Source organism: Lonchura striata, chromosome 3 (genome assembly GCF_050655825.1).
Source record: "Lonchura striata isolate lonStrDom1 chromosome 3, ASM5065582v1, whole genome shotgun sequence".
NCBI lineage: Eukaryota > Metazoa > Chordata > Aves > Passeriformes > Estrildidae > Lonchura > Lonchura striata.
Window position 1 is genome coordinate 7,473,907 of NC_140705.1, and position 23,520 is coordinate 7,497,426.

Genomic DNA, 23,520 nt, shown 5'->3' on the forward strand with positions numbered 1-23,520 from the left:
TATCCCAGAGGACACCACAGTCAGTGTAGGCATCTCTCTGTTGCTGTGCCCTGAGTGTCCGAGGTTCCAGACACCCCCTGCTTGCTCTGGTAAATGTTCTGGAGAGAGAGCTGGGCAGGCTGTGCCCCAGGCTGGCTGAAAGCCTGGCTCTACCTGCTCTTGGTGGGAGAGGCAGGCTGGCTTCCCCTCCAGGGAGCAGGTATCCCTCTTGGTCAGCAGAGCAAGTGAGGAGCTGCAATTATCCTTGCTGCAGACACTCCCAGAAATCACACTGCTCTTCCTGAGCTGCCTGAGGGGCTTGGGATGAAGCTTCAGTAGAGGGAAGCCAAGCCAAGAGCTTTCTGCTGCCAAACAAGGCAGTTTTACTGCTTCCATACACATTCCTGACTGTTAAACCAGCCGAAAACTGCTGTTTTCTTTTCCCCCCCTTGGGATTTGTTTGCTGCCAGCATGTGAGCAGCGAGTCAGATAAGTGCCAGAATTGATGCAAGGAAAGGAGGGAACAGCAATGTGGGAGGAGAAGGGGTGGAGATGTAGCTCCACCCTTTCAGCATCAATGAGTCCATGGGTTGCTGTGGTCACTTAGGGAAAACATTGGCAAATGCACTTATTAGGCTGGTTCATTCTCCTTTTATTTTTTGTTTTTCCCTTCAGACTCAAATGTCTGAATTCACCCTCTAAAATCAAATGTGGGGATTGCATAATATGTTTTTATGCCAGTATCATCAGACCTATCAAAATTGGGACTAGTAAACACTAGGGTTTAAATAAAATTATATAAAATACTAAATACAAAGTAGCATTTGTCCCTTCATCCCAGAAGCTGACAGTCCAAACACAAGGTTAGTACAGGAGCCAGTTAATGTAACTCAATTTTTTGCACCTGATAATGAATTTATAAACCAAATCCATTTTAATGCATAAAAAGGGCCTATTTCTCTCCCAGGCTTGGCCCCAACTTTCAGTGGTCAGTATGATAGAGATCCAAATCCCAGCATGTGGGTTGTTCCAGCAGCTAGGACAAGCCAACAGGAGCTTCAGTCCATCCCTGCTTCTGTCACAGGAGTGCACCTTGCAGCAGGAAAGGGAGCCACTGGCTGAGACTTCCAAATCTGGGCAATTAATGCCTGGTTACTGTGCAAGCCCTTGGATTGTCCTGAAATTCCATGTCTTAGTAACCAGGTGGGCTTAAACTCAGTCCTGTACAGACTGAAGAGTTACACAAGAATCCAGAAGTAGCACATTGGCCACAGATTCTCAATGGACTAAGACATCAAACTTTGCAGGAATCACTTTTATTTGTAACTTCACTCGTTTTTCTCATCTGATTTTGGTCTGGTTGTAGCTTTGGGGATAACTAAGGCCAGGAGTATTCTGTGTGATCAAAAGAGCTGCAATCTCTCATCTCTTTTTAAAAAGTGGTTTTTTTTTTCCAAACCTTGTCAGAAAGCTTAAGATCTGTGATTCTCCTTAGGGTGCAAAACAGATCTGGAAGGTCCTGATTTTCAATGTAGCTGTTGTCTTTGCCACTGTTTTACTTCTTTGTGTTGTTCAAATGTTTTCCTTGTTATGCTGTCCTAAAATTTCACTTGGCAAGAGTTTCTCTTCTGCTGACAGTTGCTCTTTCAGAGCACCTTGATGCTGGTGTAGCTGGAAGCTCAGGAGCCTGTGAGGTTTCCATTAGGCCACTGTCACATCAAGTTCAGCCTAATGTTTAGTGTTTCTTGTTTTTAGTCACTCAAATTTATTACTAACCTTCCCATGAGCAGTGAATAGTCACATCCTTGTGTGCCACAAGCATCAGGGTGACAAAGGATACACAGCCCTTCCTGCTGTAGGTCATTCTGCCTTTCACAACTCCTGTGAACCTTCATGAAGTATTGTTCCTCTAGAACTGCTGGATCAAAGTGAGTCCCTGTGATGTCCTTTCTGCTGTCCTGCAAAACCCACAGTTCACCTGGTATTGCAGTCTGATGCCATCACATGCAGCAATAGATGGATGTTCTCAAATGCTCTGTAATTGTTCCTTCTTTTTTCCTTTTCCCCCACCCTGCTGCTTTGCAATATTCTGCTGTGATGGCTGACAAGAGGGATCAGATTGACTTTCTGTGACCTCCTTTACCCAGCTAAGCACATTCACCACTCTGGTTTTACCAGTTTTTGGTTTGGTTACTAAAGTTTGAACACTGTTGTCTTGTTTACTAACATCCAGTAGAGATAGAGTCGTGTGAAGCTGCAGGATTTGCATGTTCTGAGAGAAACTGAGTTTGTGTTATTGACTGTCAGTGTGTTCCTGTGCATGATTTTGATTCTTCATCCTTGATGCATGAAAATAATTAAATGTATTTCCAGCTCATTTTGAGAAAAATAAAAGTTGTGCAGCTATGAGTTACACAACTACAATGTTGTGTTACAGCTTTGCAAATTTGTAGTGGTGGTTTGTATCATAAATTAATAACTAAGTCAGAGAACTTCAGAAATGGGGTGGGGATTAAAGGTACAATGTCCTAAGTCAGGACCAGCCACATTTTCTATGACTTCATCTCACAAAAGACAACATAGAATCATTGAGGTTGGAAAAGATCTTTAAGATCATCAAGTTCAAAAAGACATTGCTCAAGGTAAGAGAAAATCACAGTTTCAAATCAGTGTGGCAGAAGAGATGAGAAAAGTCATGAGACAAATGGAAAGGCAAGAAGTTAAGAACTCTTATTCTGCATCACAGTACAAGGGGTGTCCAAAGAAATAAAAAGGTGATAGACTGAAAAGTGACATGAAGAAGGGAGGGGGTCAATTGCTACATCACTTGATTTTGAAACCCACTGCTGCTGCAGAGAGGGTTTATCAGTGCCTGTATAGTCTGAGCCATAGACTGCTGAATGCTGATGCAATTTTGTTAATTTATCAGATTTAATGCCTTGAGTGGGATCTGAATTCCTGACTTCCTTCCTGCAGGGTGTGCTGATCTCCAGAGCCTTGACACCATGCAGCCCATGGAAAGGAAAAGGCAGGGCTACATCCACGAGCTCATTCAGACGGAAGAAAGGTACATGGACGATCTGCAGCTCGTTGTAGAGGTGAGATGTCTTGGATATGAAAGTGCATTTGGGAAAAGAACACCTCTATACTGAGTAATAACAATGAAGGGATTCTTATGAGTTGTGAGATGATGGAGGAAAAAAGGTGTGTGGGCACCTCCCTTTCCAATGAATGATATGTGATTGCTTACCAGGCAAAAGCACTACTTTGTGAAACCCATCAGCTTTCAAAGATCTTCCTGTTTTCCAAATCTTATTATTAGGTGTTTGGGTTTAGTAAAAAGATGATGGGCTGGGGCCAGGTGTCAAGCAGAGCTGCACAGAGCTGTAGAAGCACCATATAAGCTTTTCATGTGCCTTCTCCCCAGACTTACTTCTGGAAGCAAGACCACCTCCCTCAGCAGGGCAGGGACAGGCCAGCATTAAGTGCTCCTGGGCATTCAACCTGACCTCTCTGTATAGAACAATGGTGTGCTGAAGTGTGGCAGATGTTAAATAGTCAAGTCACAGGGGTGCTCTGCTCCCCAGAGATGAGGTGCTGAGGGCCCCTGAGAGCAGCTGTGGTTCTGCACACAGGGTGACCCTGAGTGCTCTGGGTCAGGGGAGAGGAGCAATGCCCAAGTTTAATATGTGCAGTGATTGACCCTGAAATCAAAGGAATGCTTCTGCTGAGCTGTCAGCCTGCAGGTCCCAGTACTTGTCCTCACTTTGTAAGTGCTGATGCTGGTGTCAGATAGGGTCACACACTCAGGGGAAACAGCTGTCACAAGTGCTAGTAAGAAATTCCTTTTAACTGCTGAGAAATTAGACATTGAGCATTCAAAAAAAGTCACTGCTGGGCTAACAAAGAGGCTGAGCTGTTTCTGTTCTCTGAAGAATTGCTCATTTTTTGGCTGCAGGTTTTCCAAAAACCAATGGTTGATTCAAGCTGTCTCACAGAAGGAGAAATGGGGCTGATCTTTGTTAACTGGAAGGAACTCATCATGTCAAATACAAAGTTACTGAAGTGAGTACTTACCTGCAGTCTTATGATTTCCTTTTCATTATTCTGTCATTCTTTCCCCAGGAAGTTTGCAGGGTTTACAGTCAATATTCTGTCCTTGCTAATTATTTCCTGTGGATGCTTGCATTCACAACAGCTAAATGCAGTCAGACGGCTTCCAAAGGAGCTATAATAAGAGAGAGGGAAAAACAAACAACAAGAACAGACATACATTTGTTGTAATATCTTAGAAACAGACTCTATACAAAAGTAGGAAGCTTTTCTTCCCATTTTTCGGCAAAGCAACTTTTTATTCTCTAAAAATAATCTTTAGAAAGATATAGTAGCTAGTAATTCATTGAATGGATTGCTGGTTGAATGTAGAGATTGATGCTGATTATCCCAGAAACCTCAAAGGAGAGTCCCAGTCCCCCAGACCCCATCAGGAAGATTGTTCATCTCAGGGTGTTGTGTCAGGGTGACTTCCTGGGGTTTCAGGCAGGACCCTGGCACCTCCTGGAATTGCCTGTGCTGTGTAAGGAAATTCACCTGCCAGGTTTGTGTCCTTTCAGAGGTGGGTCTGTAAGGGTTGTGATTTAGGCCTCGCAGACTTGGCAGCAAAGTTGGACGTGGATTTCTTTCCTCGTCCGCAGAGCCTTGCGGGTGCGTAAGAAAACCGGAGGTGAGAAGATGCCGGTGCAGATGATCGGGGACATCCTGGCAGCAGAGCTGTCCCACATGCAGGCCTACATTCGGTTCTGCAGCTGCCAGCTCAACGGGGCGTCCCTGCTGCAGCAGAAAACTGACGAAGATGCTGATTTCAAAGACTACTTAAAGGTATCTGATTCAGTGGCTTTTGTGCCCTCTCCTTTCCTCAATGACAGGAGCCCATCTAACCAGCATCAACCACATCAGAATAACCCAGAAGAGTAAAATCCTGCAAGAATAGCTCAGAAGCTTCCAAGGTGTATTTACATGGTGACCATGTAAATAATGCTGTGTGTGCTCTTTATTTATAAAATAATGTCTTTCTCTCTAGCTAATTTACTTAGGCCATAAAAGGAAAATTGCCAAACAGTTGACATCAGGCATTTGTTACTTTCATTGCTTTGTTCTTCTTCAACCTGAGTGGAGCCTGTGGAGTAAAAATAAAAGCTGGGACAGTTTTGAATGTAAGGATTCTGCATGAACAATGACCCTGTGATTTATGCTGGCAAAGCACCTGGGTGCAATGACACTGCCAGCTTCCTTGTTTGTTCTAAATACAAGTAGTTTTTGGAATGCCTGGAAAAATGAATCTGATCAAAGAATTTTCATTATTCATTGCCAGTGATGCAACTGTTTTCTGATGACTAATGCAATGTCTCTGCTAAATCTCTGGGTTGCACTACAGAAACTTGCCCTGGACCCTCGCTGCAAAGGAATGCCCCTCTCCAGCTTTCTCCTGAAACCCATGCAGAGGATAACGCGCTACCCCCTGCTCATAAAGAGTGTGAGTACCCCAAGTGAGGATTTGTAGGTGAAGACTTTGAGTTTGATCTCCATGGCAAAAGCCAAGATAAAGGCTTGTCCCTTCGTGGGGATTTCTTACAGGCTTACCTCTGTTTTTATATTGCTTTCTCCCCTCTTTGACCCACACCAGATTCTAGAGAACACTCCAGAGAACCACCCAGATCACTGTAACCTCCGGCTCGCCCTGGAGCGTGCGGAGGAGTTGTGCTCCCAGGTGAACGAGGGCGTGCGTGAGAAGGAGAACTCGGACAGGCTGGAATGGATCCAGGCCCATGTCCAATGCGAAGGCCTTGCTGAGGTATCTGCACTGATGCTCTGCAGGGCTGGGGCTTTTCAGAGTCATTTCAGGAAGACTGGGGAGGGAATGTGAGTCCTTGCTGACATCCCTTATTGGAACATGGTCCACTGCTGAGCTCTAGGCAGGGAAGCTTTTATTGAATTCTACTCACAGCCATAACGTGATGAGTTTTTGCATGTTTTTGCATGACTGTAGTGGCAGAGAAATTTTGATTTATCAGCTTAAAAACCATTTAGACCATTAAACAGACAGAAATAAATCTCTGTGAACTCCTGATCATGCTGCCACTGGGCTAAGTCAGGTGTTACTATGGAGGATTTCACTTAGTGTGTGTTTCCCAGGGTTTTCCTTCAAGCAGGAAGGGAACAGCAGCCCTCAGTGCCAGATCCTCAAGGATATGTGGTGTTCAAGTTCCTGTACCTTTCAGGACAGCCTTCAAACTGAGGTGTGTGTACAGTTCTCCACTGCATAAAGAACCAGTACTTGACAAATCCAGAAGGTCTGTCCTGTAAGAGGTGACCTGACTGCAGCCTATGCAGCCTCTTCTTAAACACAGGTTCTGGACAACACAGGAATGGCTATGCAGTAAATTCCTCCATCTGGTCATCCCTCTGTGTGTTTTTGGTAAAGCTTAAATCTCCTCTGAGGTGGGAGTTGTGCTTGTGGCCATGGCTGATCATAGAACAGTTCCCTTATCTTCATTTAGAATGAAATTCATTAAACAGAAGAGAAGAGCATTTTCAGCAGCTTGGTCAATCTCCACAGTGAAGAGGAGCAGGAGCTGATGTCTACACAGACCTGCTGCTGCTAATGGGTTTTGTCTCTTCCCAGCAACCCGTGTTCAACTCTCTCACAAACTGCTTGGGACCACGGAAGCTCCTGCACAGTGGGAAGCTGTACAAGGCCAAAAGCAGTAAGGAGCTGTATGGATTCCTTTTCAATGACTTCCTGCTGCTCACCTACATGGTTAAACAGTTTGTGTCTTCTGGATCCGATAAACTGTTCAGCCCTAAATCCAACTCCCAATTCAAAATGTACAAAATGGTGAGTGAGTCAAGGTGTTCCAAGTGTTGGTACAGTGGGTCCTGGCTTCTGATGAGGAATGCTGCTCTCCCACTGGGATTAGCAGTGTGGCCCCTTTTGCTGTCACATGGGCACGTTCTGGCAAACAACTTGCACAAATGACATTGGCTTAGTACCCAAAAAAGGACAGACTTCTGCATCTTCGTTCAACTAACACTTCCATCCACTTTGCATGGAAGGGGCAAAAGTAGCATCATGCCTGAACAGCTGAGTGGGATGTTCAGAAGCAGGAGCCTTGACTTCAGTTTGCACAGGTTCCTGCATCCACAAGAAAATTCCTGTCCTTCAGAAAACAGTAGAAGCTGCAAAATTTTAGTCTCTGTGCCCACACAGTGTGTGTTCTCAAGATTCTGAAACTGGAGACATAAGCTTAAGTATCAGGGCTGCTTTCCCACAGAGAACCTGAGAGATTCCTGGATTTCCGAGCTCCACACTGCAGCTCTGCTTGCACACTCCTTCCCCTTTCACAAAGCCCTTTGCCTAGGAAAGCAAAATGGGGTGAATTGCCAGAGAAGTTTTTCTCTCAGCCCTTTCTTGCATCTTTTACATGTTGATCTCATTGTTTGTCCTGTGTCTTATGACTTTCATTTTCCCTACAGCAAAACAGTGTATTTAAACATGCATATAGTTTCTGCCTGTTGTCACAGGGTGATGCTGCCACAGTGACATTTGCTTTTCTTTCAGCCGGTTTTCCTTAATGAAGTCCTTGTGAAGCTGCCCACAGACCCTTCAAGTGATGAGCCAGTTTTTCACATATCACACATTGACAGAGTTTACACACTTAAAACTGACAACATTAACGAGCGGTGAGTAGTGAAAATTCAAATCTGAGCTTAAACTTGTTCATTGGTTTAACTAACATTTCCATCCACTTTGCGTAGAAGGGGCAGAAGTAGCATCATGCCTGATGCTGAGTGGGATGTTCAGGAGCAGGAGCTTCTGATGCTGCAGGCTGTTTCCACTGAGCAGACACAGGGACGCTGAGCTCAGGAACAGAGCTGTCTCTTGGTCAGGAAATACTCACTTGACTCTTATTTGAATGAGAAGTTTTCTCTTATTTTGTTCTGCTTCTGCAGGAGCTCTTGCAGTGGCATCCAGCCACATCTGCTCCTTGATGTTTCAGTTGTATCGAAGAAAAGTTTAGGGCTGCAAAATCCAGCATGCCATAGGATTCCTCCCTGGTCCTGAGCAGTCTTTAATATGCCCCAGCAGTCTTTAATAAAACAGCAGCTCCACATCTAGTTAATTGAGGCTGATTTGGAATGTGGCAGAAGATTAAGTAAAAAAACTCCATCACCTTAGTCCACAAACTGACTTGATTTGTGATGCCTCTAAGATTTAGGGAGGAGAGAATTGAGAAAGGAAGGGGGGCAGAGTCACTGAAGATTTTGCTGTCTGTGGGATGACCCTGACTGTAGCGATTGGTCTCTGCAGGACTGCCTGGGTCCAGAAAATCAAAGCGGCGTCAGAACAATACATTGAAACGGAGAAGCGGAAACGCGAAAAGGCTTATCAAGGTACCCACCGAGTTCTGTATTTCCCTCTATCCTCCTGGATACAGGGGCAGAGCATTTCCTGGAAGATGCCAGTGTCTCCTTCAGATCTATTGTCAGTTCTTACAGTTCCAACCAATCTGTTTATTTCTGACCTCTGTTCCCAGCTCGTTCACAGAAAACCTCAGGAATAGGACGCTTGATGGTGCACGTTATTGAAGCAACGGAACTAAAGGCCTGTAAGCCCAATGGTAAGTGATGGAAGCAGTCTCAGAGCAGTTTTATTCCTGTAACATTTGGAAAGGCTTGCTGAGAGGAGTTGGTCATTTGGGAATCACTGTGGCACAGTTTCTATATGAAATAATCATTCTTTAGTTTCCGAGGACCAAGTGAAGAACCAGCTCTGTGCTGCTCTGGGATATAGGATTGCTGATCCAATTCATCTGCAACAGCATTGATGTGTGTCCAGGCAGGCTGCAGATGGAGGGGGAGGTTCTGGACGGCAGAGGGGTTTCACTCTGTGTTTTGTGTTTAGGGAAGAGCAACCCATACTGTGAGATCAGCATGGGCTCACAGAGCTACACTACCAGGACCCTGCAGGACACCCTGAACCCCAAGTGGAACTTCAACTGCCAGTTCTTCATCAAGGATCTCTATCAGGATGTCCTGTGTATCACCATGTTTGACAGGGATCAGTTCTCACCTGATGGTAAGTCTGAATATTTAGGCAAAAAATGCTTTTTTTTTTTAGTTGAGGTACCCAGTTCCTCAGCAGCACTTTCAAGAGCCTGTAGGTCTGACTGCTGCCTGAGAAATGTTGGGTAAAAACAATGCCTCAATACTCAGGAGGTTCAACAGCCTTCCAGAGCCAGTAACTCCAGGCAGTGAGATTTGATCCCAGTCTGGCTTCTGTATCAGACACAGAATTATTTTCTTGTCAGAATGAGGAGACAGTCAAGTTGAAAGCAGAAGTTCTACTCATGATAGGTGCTCAAAAATAAGGTCTTGGGTGATATTTTCACAGCAACAGCTTGATCAGCTTTCTTGTTGCTTGGAAACTGAGCACGTTTTTGGCAGTCAGTTGCTTCTCATATTCTCTGAAAGGTTAAGTGCTTTTTCAGGGTTCTGACACACAGTCAGTTATTGCAAATTTGCAGGGAACTGCCTTGACCTGAGATGCCTTGTGTGTAACCATAGCTCAGTCTTTTCTCCTGTGAGTTAATGTGAGTTTGGCTGGCTGCTTCTCCCAGCTGGACAGCTGAGTCTTGGTTTCAAGTCCCTGGTGAACCTTTTAATGCATACACACACAAAGATGTCACGTAAGAAATAGCGACACAGAAGGTGTATGGTTTCTGAACAGGACTATAAACCTATTAGTAGCAGTAATTGTTGAAGGTTGTTCTAGTGAAAAGCATGATACATAGGCATAATTAAAAGCTGGCTAAGCCAAAATAGTTGATTTTTTTACTGTTTTTGAGCACCTCAGATGATTTTTAAACAAGTTCCATCACCTAACTCTGACTGGCCAGCTCTGAAACTGAAGAACAGTTGAAACTGTTTCTGAAAGGGTATTTTCTAAGAATACTTTTAAGGCCCTTAGCTCAAACTGTGACATCCTACTTCCATAGCATTGTTCTCTTCTAAAAAGGTCCCTTTGTGTCACTGCTGGCTGGTTTACACAGGGCTGGGGTCCAGTCCAACTGGAAGCCTGGGAGCAGTGCTCTGGAAATGAGCGTGTACCCCACAGCATTACATTAACCTGCCTCACTCAGATTTTCTATGGTCAATATCTTTGGCTAATGAAATTTCTTATTCATTTGACCTACAGATTTTTTGGGTCGCACTGAAGTTCCAGTAGCAAAAATCAGAACAGAACAAGAAAGCAAAGGCCCCACAACTAAACACTTACTGCTGCATGAAGTTCCAACAGGAGAAGTGTGGGTGCGCTTTGACCTGCAGCTCTTTGATCAGAAAACACTCCACTAAGAACGCTTTTTTTAAATTTATGAAGGACAACTGAAGCTAACAGCCTGAATATCTTTTGGTAAAGATTCCTTGTCCCATGCTGGTTATTAAGCAAGAATTCCTGCTGCTCCTGTATTTCCTCTAAGTTCCTGGTTGCGCTTAGTTCCTTGCAGTGTTCCGAGTTGTTGTTGATCTATGCAAACACAAATGTTACTGTAAATACAGTACTATAGCTCAGTGCCTTTTTATTATGTTGGAATATCTTGGGTTTGGATGCCAATGTTTCCATTTTCAGGGCCATAAAAAGTATTATTTTGAAATGTGGCACCAAGCTGTTTGTATATTTTACCACTTAGTCTGACAGACAGACTGAGGAATGGTTTAAGCTCAGCACTAGAATCATTCCATTTGAAATCTTATAAGTGATATCCACTGGAATTTTCCCATCTCAGGATGATTGTTTTAATGGTTAAATGCTGAAGAAGCCTTAGGACTGGAGAAGACTCCAATATATTGTACATTCTTTTAAGAATCAAGTGTAGTGCTTTACTTGACTTTAGTTCTGCACTGGAATCAGTAACTGCTACTTGATTTTTCTTTCTGCTTCAGTTTGATTTATCGTTCTCTGCTGAGACAATGTGGTTGTGAAGAATAAATAGAAAAAAATATTTTAAATACTGTGACCCACAACAATGTGGCAAAATACTCTTCAGCTCTTTGGGTTTTTTCCTAAGTATAAGTTATTTGTGTACATTTCCTTGGTCTTGCAGATCTCCATGTGAATTTTGAAGCTTTGACATTGCCAACATGTATATAGAGAGTAAAATATAAGTTTATTAATTTGTCTACAGATGTTTATTGATGCATAGTGATTTTAAAGAAGTATATTTTATTGTATAGGGGAATGTGAAATAATGAGAAAAACTTATAGGATTTGTTCAAGGAAAGTTTATCACAAGTTTAAAAGGTTTGCTCTGGGAAACTGTCACCCCAGTATAAACTGTAAAATGAACTGGTTGAAATGAAAGTAAAAACTTTCTCTTGGCACCAAATCAGGGATGGTTTTTAAAAAAAGAAAGTTTGTTTATAAATATTTGTTACATTGTAGCCATTGTATTTCCTCCTTTAAACTGCTTTGTTGCAGAAGCACAGCATACAGTTCCCAGCAGCCCGTGCCCTTGTTTTCCACGGGTGCAGAAATTCCTCCTGAAGTCTGGCAGTTTCCCCCCCAGTCACCCTCTGTGCACCCTCATATTACTGAGTCAACCTCTGTTATGTTTAACAGTTTTCTGTGGTTCAGTATTTCTAATCCTGAATAAAACTCAACTCTTGGCAACTCTTGAGAGATTGTGCCTGTACAACAGGAGTTTGGAGGACAGAGAAAATTCTGTTTCCAGGCTTTGAGCCCAGAGCTGCTGAGTAGCAAGGAGATGGGACTGCACTGGCACAGGAGAGGGACAGGTTTGAGGGCACTGGCAGAAGCTGCTGCTCAGCACTGACTCTCCAGAAAGCAGCAGATGTTTTGTACACCATTTCTCACCTCTTCTCCCCTGCTTCTCTCCCCTGCCTTCTCAAAACACCTATGATGTATGTTTGATTTACTGCTTGGACACTGTCTCCAAGAGAGAACACCAGCACTGTCTTTATTGAGCTCAGCCCAAGATAAACCTCCTAAAAAAGCAGGTTTTGGCTTGTAGAGCACTGAACTGAAGCTGGCATGAAGAGGAGCAGCATCTCAGACATTTCTTTGGCTGCTGGGTAACAACATTTCAGAACTACATATTTGAGACAGTAAGTTTATTGCAGTTTGCCCAAAGGCCTGGCCTGTTCTCACTTGCTGTGGCAGTGCATGTAACCTATTTTGTAAAGGGTACCTTTGATGGCTGTGCTTGCTGCCGTGGCCAGCTGGAGCACAGGTGACATCACTGGCTCTGTCATTGTTCTGGTTGATAACTTTCATCCTTTAAAGAGAAGAAAAAACTGTTGCCATGCTTCTGTAAAGCTCAGCTGAGCCGTCAAATTATTTCCTTCTACACAGCACACACTAAAATTGCCTGGGAACTCTCCAACCCTCCTTAGACAAGACACCCCCCTCATGCTGCCACAATGGATTTGAAATGAGGAAAACAAACCTCCCACTGTCATTGCTATTGTGCCTCAAAAACTGAGCTTAGTATAGATCCAGACTGTGTCCCTGGTAACCATGTTCAAACACTCTTGGGCTTAAATGCAGCAGGAGTGAGTAAAACTAGAACATGCTCCTCTAGAGCAGCCCCCCAGAAGCACAGCAGTAACATGCTGTGTTAACTTCCTGATGATCAAAGTGGGACTCCAAACCTACTCACACCTTCCAGCAGTCTGTGCATGTCTTCTGGAAGAATGGATCGTACTCTGATGGGTCATAATCATCCAAAAACACATAGCCCTGTGGGAGAAGCAGATACTGAGTCAGGCTTCAGAAACTACTGGTGGTTGCAACAGTGAGAGCAGCCAGCCTGGGTGGCACAGATCCAGGCACAGCATAACACAGCAACAGAGTTGAAATCTGTGAATTCTGTGAAAAAAGAATTCCCAATTTTCATACACTGCACCTCAGAAAGAAAGTGACTGAACTGTAACAAGAAAATTCCTCCATCCATTTTAATTTATCAAAGGCATAAATACATTATGTATTTATGAAATCTTTTGTTATAAAAGATTTCATTAAGCATTCAGAAATAATGACAGGCTAAAATGCTAACCTTAATTAGGACAGTCAATACAATGGAATTTTTTTTTATTCAAAAATGTTTTTTCAGAATAGGAAGCCCTGAGATTGTCTCCATTTGTCAGAGCATGGTGCTAATAACACCAAGGTCATAGATTTGATCCCAGAATGGGCCACTCACTTAAGAGTTGGACATGATAATCCTTCTGGGTCCCTTCCAACTCAAAACATTCTGTGATGTCAACAAGACAGATATTAAAAAGAAAAGAAAAAACAGAAATGAGTGGCCCCTCAATAGCCACAACCTTAGGCAGGTCACCGGTCTGCAAGATACCAGCTCCACATCGGGGTTCATGAGCTGGCTTTTCCATCTATACATTGGAATAAAGACCTGAACCTCATGGTCTAGGCCACAACTCCATCTCATCAACAGTGCTGCCACAAGTGAAGGAGAAGGCTGATAGCAGGGAAGAGAGCAAAAGAAAATGGGCAAAAGAAGGGAAAACACATCCAGAATTAACCACATTAACTAATCCACACAAGTTCAGCAAAATTTATCATATGCTGCCACAGTTAATGCAAGCTTTTGCCAGTAAGTTTGGCATAATAATTTGTCCTGTAAAATGTCTTTTCTCTAAAACTTGTCCTGACAAATAACTTGTCCTGTAAATATGAAGGGTCTCAGCCTGCTTTTCAGACATGCTGGTGACTGAGCTGACACCACAGAGCAAGGAGAAAAGGTAGAAGCTGATCACTGGTGCTGCTGCTCCCCTTCAGGCAGAAGGACACATCCTAGTACATCAGCCATTGCTTCTAGAGGCACCCAGCAAATTCCTGACCCAGCACAGCAGCTCGCAAGATGGACTGATACAGACCCAGATATGTACAGTACACCCAACATAGCCTAAATCCCAGGACTTCTGCAGTAGGACTGGCTCAGTTCTTTGTCATTCCATGCAGTTTAAATGCATGGGTCTGTCACATCAGGCCTTTGAAAAATATAGTTTGGTCTCTTTAAAACAACACAGCTCCCATGGTATTTTAGTTTCTGGGTAAGTAGGTTGTTTACAGTCTCTCAATTCCACTGTGCAGTGATTTCCACTGACAACAACTGCCTGATCTCTATATAATAATAAAGTATTATTTTTGTGGCAGATTACATAACCACTTTTGTTTTTCTTTTTTTCATCCCTGAGATGCAGAAAGTTTAGTTGTAGAATCGGATATTCAAGAGTGGTGTCAAATTAAGAGCAAAATGAAGAAAACTAGTATTTTCTATGGTGACTGCAATTTGCACTTTTGCAATGTTTGTGAATACTGAAACACACAGAACTACAAAATTCATGAGCCGAGTCTATTACCTGAATTACTTAAAAAAAAATTTGTTTGTATCTCTCTGTTCCCATATATTTTCTTTCGTGAAGCTTGATCAGTAGCATCCAAGGCCACAAAATCATTTCACTCATGCTCTGCCAACAGAGATGCAGTACTGCTGTAGCTGAACTCCTGAGACTTGAGAGCGCAGCCCACACCCTGCTCACTCTGCCTTTGGTTTCAGCTGACAGAGCTCAAGGTTTCCCCACTAAATGGTCCAGCCCACAAAGGGAAACACACTTCAGTAGGGTGTGTCTATATTCAGACCACAGCACTGCACCAAGCAATGCTGCTGTTCATAGCTGCTGGTGAATGTACACAGTTGTAACGTCACCATTACAGAAGTCCTCGAGAAAAGTTACAGGCAAGGTATATCTGAACTCCAGGTTACTCAACAGACAGGAAATCACAGCTAAACCCCCAAACTTGTCCACAACCCTCTATATACAACCCCCTTCGTGATAGAAATGTGTTTCTCATTCATACCTTCTTTGTACAGTAGTTTAAATATTGAGAGTATTGTTCTTGTCTCCTTTTCCACACTTCTTTCTGTGACTGGCTGTCCATTTGGTCCTTCATTTTCTGCATAAATGGCTCTGAAACATTCTCAAGATATTTTTTGTACAGAAGCTCTGTCTTTCTCAGATGTAGGAAATCATCGTGCTTCAAATATCTGTCCACCTCCTTAAGTAAGAAATGGAAAATAAAAACCATATAAACTATTGGTCAATGACAGTAAAGATTTTACATGTAAAGGTTTGCATCTTGGCTGACCTGACTGCTCACTGCTCCAAGGCATGTGTTTTCCAGCCCTTCCTTCTGCTCCTCCCTCTCCTCACTTCCCAACACTTATTTCCAAGCTTGCCCTTTTCAAGAAGTTAGCATTCAGACACTTAAATTTTGAAGCTGTGGTGCAAAATTGGTAGAAAATTACTCACTTTTTCCCATCAGGTTATTGAGCTGAAATCACTACAGAGCAGGGGGCTGCAAGCACCAGACTGTGTAAAACAGGCAGCAGAAGGACCTTCCCTGCAGCACTGGCAACCTGCTGGATCAGATCAGAGCAGCCCTCCTATCCTTTGCTCACAGCACCACTGTCACAAATTACCACACCCACAGAACAAATATTAGTGCAAACAGGCAGTTCAAGTCACCTGGGATTCACATTTAGGGTTACTACTTCAGGCCTATCCAGGGTGGAATGAAAAGATCAGAAGCTCATAACTCTAAATTAGTTTTTCAGCAATTAACATTTTCTCAGGAATCACTGTTTAGGAATTAAAAATACTGACATGCAGGAAGGCACACAGCAACTGAGAAAAGAGAACACTTCTTACCCTCACAAAATTTTCTCTGTCCAAGATGCACTGAGCAGAAGCAATGATGTCTCGGCTTTGATCAGGTGGTGCCTATCAAAACACGAAAAAAGCCCACATGAGGTGAAAGTAAGACTTAGAGCAGGAGCTAGATTTACTTTTTAATTCAAAATTATTACCAGTGTCAAGATTAGAGGCATATTATACCACAACCCATCTGGAAAACCCTTGCAAGATTTGATCTGAACAGTTGGGTTAAGTAGCAACAAAAGAGCACTGGAAGAACTGGAAGGAGAACTGGAATGTACATGCTCAGAACTCTTTGGCTGTTCCTCACCATGACCAAACACCACTTCCTTCTTGTCAGTGTTTCTCACCTGTGCCAAACATGTGCCTTTTAACTCCTGCACTCCAGACAAGGAGTACAGGCAACACACACCAAATCTATCATTTTGGCATGGAATGCATTTTATGCATAGGCTGGAATATTAGCCTGCTACTCCCTGTGCTTAATATTGACTTTTAATTCCAATTGACAGTGTAATTTTCAGTCATGTCTGCCTTGGCCCTGCTGACCAGCTCCACACTCCTAAAGGTTTATTACACTGAAATGAGCAGGACATCAGAGCAAGAAAGGAAGACACAAGAAGTATTAAAAAATCCACCAAAACAAATGAGAAAGAGGAAATCTAAATTTCTGGCATGTTTAAAGACCCCTACATCCTACTATTTGAAATAACTGGTCTGTTGTACTATGCCTGATGAATTTACTTCACATAGTCACAGATCCTTTCTAATGTCAGTACTGTAACAGCAGCACAAAGACATGGCCATCATTCCAGCTAAGAACCATCACTGGTGAACAGGAGAGGAGTTTTCCTTCAGGATGATACATATGTAAAAATTCCTTAAGAACCAAAGGAGGTGGGTGTCCTTTGACTGAAGGAATGAAGTCCCATCTCCCTGGAAAAGGGCAGGGCCAGAGGCAGCCTCATCACAGTACTACTTACAGAGCAGCTACAAAGAGGATACAGGCTCTCACTTCTCCAGAAGCCACAGCAAGAAGACAAGGGAAAAGAGATACAAGTTGCATTGGCAGAGGTTTCATCTCAATGTAAGAAATAATTTTTTACAGTGAGATCAATCATTCACTGAGCAGCCTCCCCAGAGATGTGGTGGAGTCTCCATCACTGAAGGTTTTCAAGGTACAATTGGACAGGGAGCTGGATAACTCATCTGGTGTCTCTTTCCCATGAAAGGCTGGGCCAGATGATCTTCCAAGGTCCCTTCCAGCCTGGGCTGTTCCATAAGTCTGTGATTCTAACTAGTCACAAGCTTGTTTAAGGTTTTATGAGAAACTTTTCCACACACTAAACTGCAAGTGATTTAATAAAGCTGGATCAAAAGGATGAAAAAGCTCAATAAAACCCATTGAATCTGTTGCTATTTTTAGAATTCTTTGTTCTCCTTCTCCACGAAAAACAGCTTTTAGATTTTACTGAACTTTGAAAATAACAATTTTTCATTCTTCCCTTCATAACCTCTATTTAATTCCTCCATTTGCACCTTCTCAGAACAGAAGCCCTTCTTTCTGTGTTAGCCAATATTTTCCTCCCCAAAATGTCTGCTGCAATCAATATTATTGGCTATGCCACTCTGTTGGTGCTGAGGAGAATCTCTGGGTAAATGTAAAGAAAGAAAAAGGTCTGCATTAAGGGACAAACTGCTTCACAAGGATCAGGTTGCAATCCAGGTTCCACAACCAAGGCACAAATGGTATGGAATGGTAAGCAGTAATACAACTGGAACACCCATTTCTGAGTGTGCTGTGGAGGGACAGACTAAGCACAAAGCTCACAGATGAGTTCAGGCACATGCCAGGGATGGAAGTCTGGGAGCACAGACAGCCCAGAAAACACTGTCAGGATTTCAGTGGGATTGGGTGGCCAGTTCCAACACAGGACCCAGTTACACACCTGGGCTCCCAGTTACAGATACTGCTCTGTGTTGTTCACAGTAGAACCCACAGGAATGCTGGGGGTCACTCACCCTCCAAGGCTGTTGTCGCTTGGGTTTTCTCACAGGTTTCCCATTTGCAAATCTTTGTAGCCAGGGACCTTCTGAGCCATTCACACTACCCATGGCTGGATTAGTCTGGGAAAAACCATTAAAACCATCAAAACCATCAAAACCCATAAAAAAATATTGTATTAACAGCAAAATCTAAACTCTTTTATAATTCCTACTGATCAGTGAAACAGATCTCTAAAGGACTTCTAACTGCTGATACCTGCAGCATTTTCCTGTCACAGTAAGTAAAATACAGAGATGAAGTATCAGGTTTACAGTCAGATACTGCCTCTGGTGGAACCATCTGACCTCATCTCCACACACCATGGATAGTGCATTTTGTTTCAAAGAACAGTGATTGACAAATTGTTTGAAAACGCCTGAGCTTTGGAAACATTTCAGAGTTATCGAATTTCGCCTCCAGACTATTACTTCTTTCCTTTGTGCCTTTTTCAATCAGATAAAATCCCTTTCAAGTAACTGCCACATCCCACTATGGCTCCATTTTATTGGTTTTTAAATTTAGTTCTACCAGATGAAGCTTATGCTGAAGTGCTAACTCAGCTCCAGTCAGAAAATTCCATCTTGTCTCTTGTATGTGCATTAGGATATCTGGATTGATTTATAACAGAGACAGTGGAACCAGAGAGCAAAATGCCCTTTACAGGAACCTCAATTTAAACCACTATTTATTTCAAATTCACTAGAGACACACCGCTTCCAGGAAACAATGGATTCATAACATTACTTAGGTAAAGAATGGAAAAAAATAAAAGCTTATTTCTGCAGAGATGCTGACCCCAAGTCTTCAGACAGATCTTTCAGTTATCTTAAAAAAAAATTTGATATTCAATTATTTTTTGCAATATCCAGTTATAAGAATCTGTGAAGACTATTCATAAAAGATTTTTTTTTTTTGGTAGAAGACAACACTTAAGAGTTTATTCTGTCCAATCCAGCACTTTAGTGAGAATATCTGACTCCCAGCTTACCTCTCTGGAGTGCAGACTCAAATTTCTTACCATCAATTCAAGGTAAAGTCTGCAATTTACATCTTTGTTTCATTTTATATTCCCTGCTCTTGTACCCTGACAAAAACATCTGCTGGGATATTCCTGCATCCTCACAGCAATGTTTTCCTGTCTTTTCTGACCAAAAGAGTCAGAAATCACAGGAAAGCATAAGTTGGAAGGGACTTCAGGAAGTCACCTGGTCCTGTTGCCTTTTTCCCAACCTGGAATGAAACTCAAGATAATTTTAGTAAGGAGGCAATATAAAAGGGCATCTTTATGTGAAGGCCTTTAGAGGCAGTTATGGAAAGATGTTCACAAAAGTCCCCCCCTCCCAGGGTTGAGTACATTTTTATAGGTTTTAGGAAATTAGCATAATTGATAAAAAGCACCAATTAGGATGACAAGTGGTGATGCAATTCCCCCCCAGGTCAAGCCCCTTCTCTGGAGCCCCCCCTTCAGCACTAGCTGTACTTGGTCCATGAGAATGCATCCCAAAGAGTTGTTTTCAGCCTTGGCTCCCAGGAAGAACCAAGACAGAATAGAGATTTTGTACCTCCTGGGGCTTGGAGCTCTGGAATTTTTGTTATCTTTCTGCTTAGGGAAAGGCCATGGAAAAGTACTGTGAAAACTAGTTACTAATACAATAGGTGGCACAGTTATAAAAATATGCGTGAAGAATATAGAGAACATAGAAAATAAAGAAAAGGTAAAACTCAAATGCCATCAGTCTCTGTGCCAGCTTGAAGAAAAGCAAACCTCACAGAACCAATTTTTGATACAAAATTAACAGGGAAACAACAAAAGATTTCGTTACCTGACATACTATAGATTTGGCATTAGAAAAATCCAACACTTTCCTATGAGCAATATATCCTCCCTACACGCACAGGTGCCACAGGCTCCCATGTCATGCCACCATTTACAGACTTCCTCCAACTCCAAGTAGTCCATCCACCTCACAGAGAGAGACTGAGCACAAAGCAGAGGAGGTGCTTGACCTCCTCAATGAATTGGGACCCCAGGGGAGATAAAACAGAGCAAAGAGAATGTTCCTCTGCAGCAATCTGCCTTCAGGAACCTACAAGTGGTAAAGACTCTAGCTACAGATTTTCCCCCACCACCAATCTTCATAACTCAAGCTTCTACTGAATCTTAATCCTATCTTTTTCTGCTTTTTTTGGACTCTTGCTGGGAGATACCAACCCTCCTCTCTGCAAAGGCAGAGCTCACTGATATGAGACAGCAGCTGTTTTGCAGATCTTGAAACTACAGATTTAATCACAGGCTTAGACAGAAATAAAGGATTTCTAGAATCTGAGAGGATAAAACAAGCCTTTAGTTAATCTAGCAGTTGCAGTCTGCAGATGCCAAACCCCATGAGCAGGCTGGCTGTTCTGTATCAGGACATTTGTTTCACTGTGCCAGATCCCTGGAAGTGTCCAAGGCCAGGTTGGAGCATGGAGCAACCTGGTTTAGGAAAAGATGTCCCTGCCCATGGCAGGGAGTTGGAAGTAGATGACCTTTAAGGTCCTTTCGAATCCAAACCATTCTGTGATGACTAAACCTGAGAATAACCTAAAAACCCTTGTTAGATAAACACGCATCCTTCAGTGCTGTCAGTAGTGTAGCTCTGTATCAGTAAATTTTAAATACAGGTTTCTCTTCTTTCCTCAGCAGAACAAGGTTCTTCCCCAAACACCCATCTGCTAAAATTCACGCCCTCTGTGCCCAAACACGAGACTTTGCAGCAGCTTTGAGGAAACACATCTTAATTACTCTGTGACAAGTACAAGCACCCTCACATATGCCTCAGTGCTCTCAAAGTCCCGCGGAGGCTCCCGTGTCCCTGCACGGATGTCACCCTGCAGGTACACACAAGCACACGGGCTGCCTTCACTGGAGCCTCCGTCCCCTCGCATTGCCTCGGGTGCGGGGGCAGAGAACGGCCACAGAACCAGTCTCTAGTGCGAGCAGGGCAGCTCTGCGAACAGAACCTTTTATACTGCGAATGCTGAGCTAACAGGTAACGCGTGTATGCCCGGAGGGTCCTGGCTTGGCCCTGCACTTCAGAGGCAGCGATAGGATAAAGGGAAAGGCAGAGACCTGGCTTGCCCCTCACCCTGCCCGATCCTGAGGCGGGTCCCGCAGGCACCAGGAAAGAGGATGCGGCCAGGAAAGATCCAGACCTACCACCCCCGTGCCGGGGTCCCCCTCTGGGGAGGTGAACAGAGCCCCACGAACCCCCAAAGAGCTACCACAGAAGCCAAACCCGCCCCGCGCGGCCCCGCCCCGCTGAGGGGAAAATGGCGGCGCGGCGCGCCTTGGTCGCGCCTCACATCAATCGCACCGCCCCTTCGTGATCGAAATAAAAATAGTCCCTCACCCACAGCTTCTCGGGATAAGGAGATGCCGCCCGTGGGGACAGGGACCCGGATACCCGCGGGGAAAGGGCACAGAAACCTGTGGGGACAACGCTGCGGCAGCCCTGATCTGGTTCCGAAGGCAGACAGGGCGGGGGCGCGGCCGCATCCCTCCCGCCGCCTGATCCCTCCGCGCCGCCCGCGCAGCGTCCCACACCGCCATGGCAACCCCAACGCGCGCGCTCCCGCCGGCAAGGCTTCCCACCAATCAGAGAGGGGAGCGCGCGGTGAGTGAGCCAATCAGGAGCGATGACGGCCCCAGAGCCGAGTCGAACGTAGCCGAACGGGGCCGAGCCGAGCCGAAGGCAGCCGAATGGGGCCGAGCCGAGACGAGTGCAGTCGAACCGGGCCGAACCGAGTCGAACGCAGACGAACGGGGCCGAGCCGAGCCGAGCCGGAGCAGTCGGGCTCCCTGGTTTATTATCCAAAGTTCATTAAATCGTATTTCAAGATTTCACACGTGCCCCTGCAGTGCTGACCATGCCACCAAATTTGAAACTGTAATCAGCCAGAGATACCATCAGATAAGAGAAATGCGAGTGCTTTTTTCCCCAGCAGTGCTGCACTGACACACAGCAATCAAAGTAACTGTGTTCCACGTAGACGGGGTGTTTCCTCGAGCCCTTTATAATTTATTTTTTTAAATGCAGTATTATGATTGATTTGTCAGAGCCCCAGGCAAGATGAGACCCTTGTGCCCAGCCCCCTGCCATTGCCCCGGAATGGGATCCCCCTGCCCAGCCCGCTGTGCCCAGGGTGCGTTCAGTAACCTGGCCAGGGACTTGGGACAGAAGCGTGTCAGAGTCAAATCCCTTATGTCAGTCTGGAAAGAAAGACCCCCCCCTCTGGATCCCCCACAGCCTTAGTCTCTATGTTATTAATTTCTAATTTAATTTAATTTTAAAATAATTTTCTCCACTGCCACTGTTTGCCAGCACCCTTGAAGTACTCAGGCTGAGCAATTCAAGGAATAACACACTTTATTAACAAATACACTGTTCACAGAAGACTGGGGCAGAGTTGGGGCAGAAATTGTCACTGACAGTGCATTGACAACAAGAAGAAGTTTGAAGGCATATGCACTCTGATCACCAGTGAAAGTTTAAGCTAATAAGTGTGTACAGAGTAAGGATCCTACCCAACAGGTGTGCCCATGGAGGAAAGGCCAGGATCAGCCCATCAACCAAAAGTTATGTGGAGCCTTTCTTAACTTTTCCCCCTCTTAACTCACGGTTAGACTATTTCTTTACACTTAGGTGAAGCTTGAGCAATTCTAGTGAAACATACTTTTGTTCTCAGTTGGTGCAAAATTCCCTCACTTTGCTCTCAAAGATATAGTTAATAAAATAGACAGTGTGTGCTCAGGAAGGGTTAGCCACACTTTGGAGGTGGGTAACTTTGGGATGGAGGTGTGTCATATCATCAGAATGAGAGTGCAAAGAGTGGGGATCATCTGAGGAGAGTGATTTCCCCACAGCTGCTGATTGAGGAACAGGACATCTCCTCCATCCTGTGCTTGGCAGCTGCTGTGTGCTTTGTCAGCTATGAGGTACCACCGAGTTCCCATTCCTGCAGGGATCACAACAGAGCCTGTCCTCAGAGTCTCCATCCTGCTCCACCTTCCATTTCATCCCTCCTTAGCATCTGCTTCAGGCTGCAGGGGGTGTTGCATGGGGAACTATCATGGAATGAATTCTGTGCTTGCCAATCGCATTCCCTCCTGGAAATAGCAACTGCATTTTACCCTAAAATTTCCTATGTTACAGCTTCTGTTGGAAAATGTGACTATAACTTTAGCCTCAAGATTTTCCCCCAGATGTCTCTAATTTTCCCCCACTTTTCCACTTAATCAAGCCCATGACTGTAGTCACTCAAGCTTCCCAATATCCAAATGGAGTTCAAGAGTGTTTCATGCATTTGTATTTGTATGGATTATCTGACGTTTGTAGGGGTGGCCAACAGGCTAATTGCCTCATAATAATACAAATTTTAACATATAATACCTTTATCAAGACAAAAAGCAAAAGTTCCATCCAAGAGTTTCCAGGTCCATCCACAAAGTAAATCAAATGCTAAAAGATTTGTTTGGACAGCCTCCACAAGCATTTCAGCCTTAGTTAACCATATTTCTCCCAGAGACCAGATGGAGGCTTTTGCTCTGGAATATTCCTTTATTATTCCATCAATTGATGCAAATTTAGTTTTATGGCAACTGGGTATCATTTGAAAAAGTATTTTCTGTTTTCTTT

At 43.9% G+C, this 23,520-nt stretch overlaps 2 protein-coding genes across 23 annotated transcripts in view; one reads left to right on the plus strand and one right to left on the minus strand.

The window, feature by feature from the left end:
* Positions 1-11,707, plus strand: part of ITSN2 (intersectin 2) — a 79,524-nt gene extending 67,817 nt beyond the window's left edge. For all 16 annotated transcript variants that reach the window (XM_021529772.4, XM_021529771.3, XM_021529776.3 and 13 more), the window contains 11 exons: positions 2,956-3,077; positions 3,938-4,044; positions 4,674-4,857; positions 5,414-5,512; positions 5,663-5,830; positions 6,662-6,874; positions 7,598-7,719; positions 8,348-8,430; positions 8,574-8,657; positions 8,942-9,115; positions 10,235-11,707. In XM_021529772.4, coding sequence (XP_021385447.3) covers positions 2,956-3,077; positions 3,938-4,044; positions 4,674-4,857; positions 5,414-5,512; positions 5,663-5,830; positions 6,662-6,874; positions 7,598-7,719; positions 8,348-8,430; positions 8,574-8,657; positions 8,942-9,115; positions 10,235-10,392 — 1,514 coding nt within the window. In that variant the 3' untranslated portion in view covers positions 10,393-11,707. The remainder of the gene's footprint in view (positions 1-2,955; positions 3,078-3,937; positions 4,045-4,673; positions 4,858-5,413; positions 5,513-5,662; positions 5,831-6,661; positions 6,875-7,597; positions 7,720-8,347; positions 8,431-8,573; positions 8,658-8,941; positions 9,116-10,234) is intronic.
* Positions 1-21,399, minus strand: part of FAM228B (family with sequence similarity 228 member B) — a 31,006-nt gene extending 9,607 nt beyond the window's left edge. The window contains exons 1-8 of one of the 7 annotated variants that reach the window (XM_085574476.1): positions 21,312-21,331; positions 17,818-17,922; positions 15,790-15,861; positions 14,939-15,136; positions 12,717-12,796; positions 12,246-12,332; positions 4,057-4,207; positions 1,283-1,937 (exon numbers count right to left, since the gene is read on the minus strand). In XM_085574476.1, coding sequence (XP_085430602.1) covers positions 4,090-4,207; positions 12,246-12,332; positions 12,717-12,796; positions 14,939-15,136; positions 15,790-15,861; positions 17,818-17,910 — 648 coding nt within the window. In that variant the 5' untranslated portion in view covers positions 17,911-17,922; positions 21,312-21,331 and the 3' untranslated portion in view covers positions 1,283-1,937; positions 4,057-4,089. Of the gene's footprint in view, positions 1-1,282; positions 1,938-4,056; positions 4,208-11,185; positions 12,333-12,716; positions 12,797-14,938; positions 15,137-15,789; positions 15,862-17,817; positions 17,923-20,653; positions 21,152-21,234 lie in introns of those variants that run through there. The other 6 variants (XM_085574478.1, XM_085574480.1, XM_085574477.1 and 3 more) reach the window with 6 other exon arrangements.
* Positions 21,400-23,520: the final 2,121 nt, after the last annotated feature.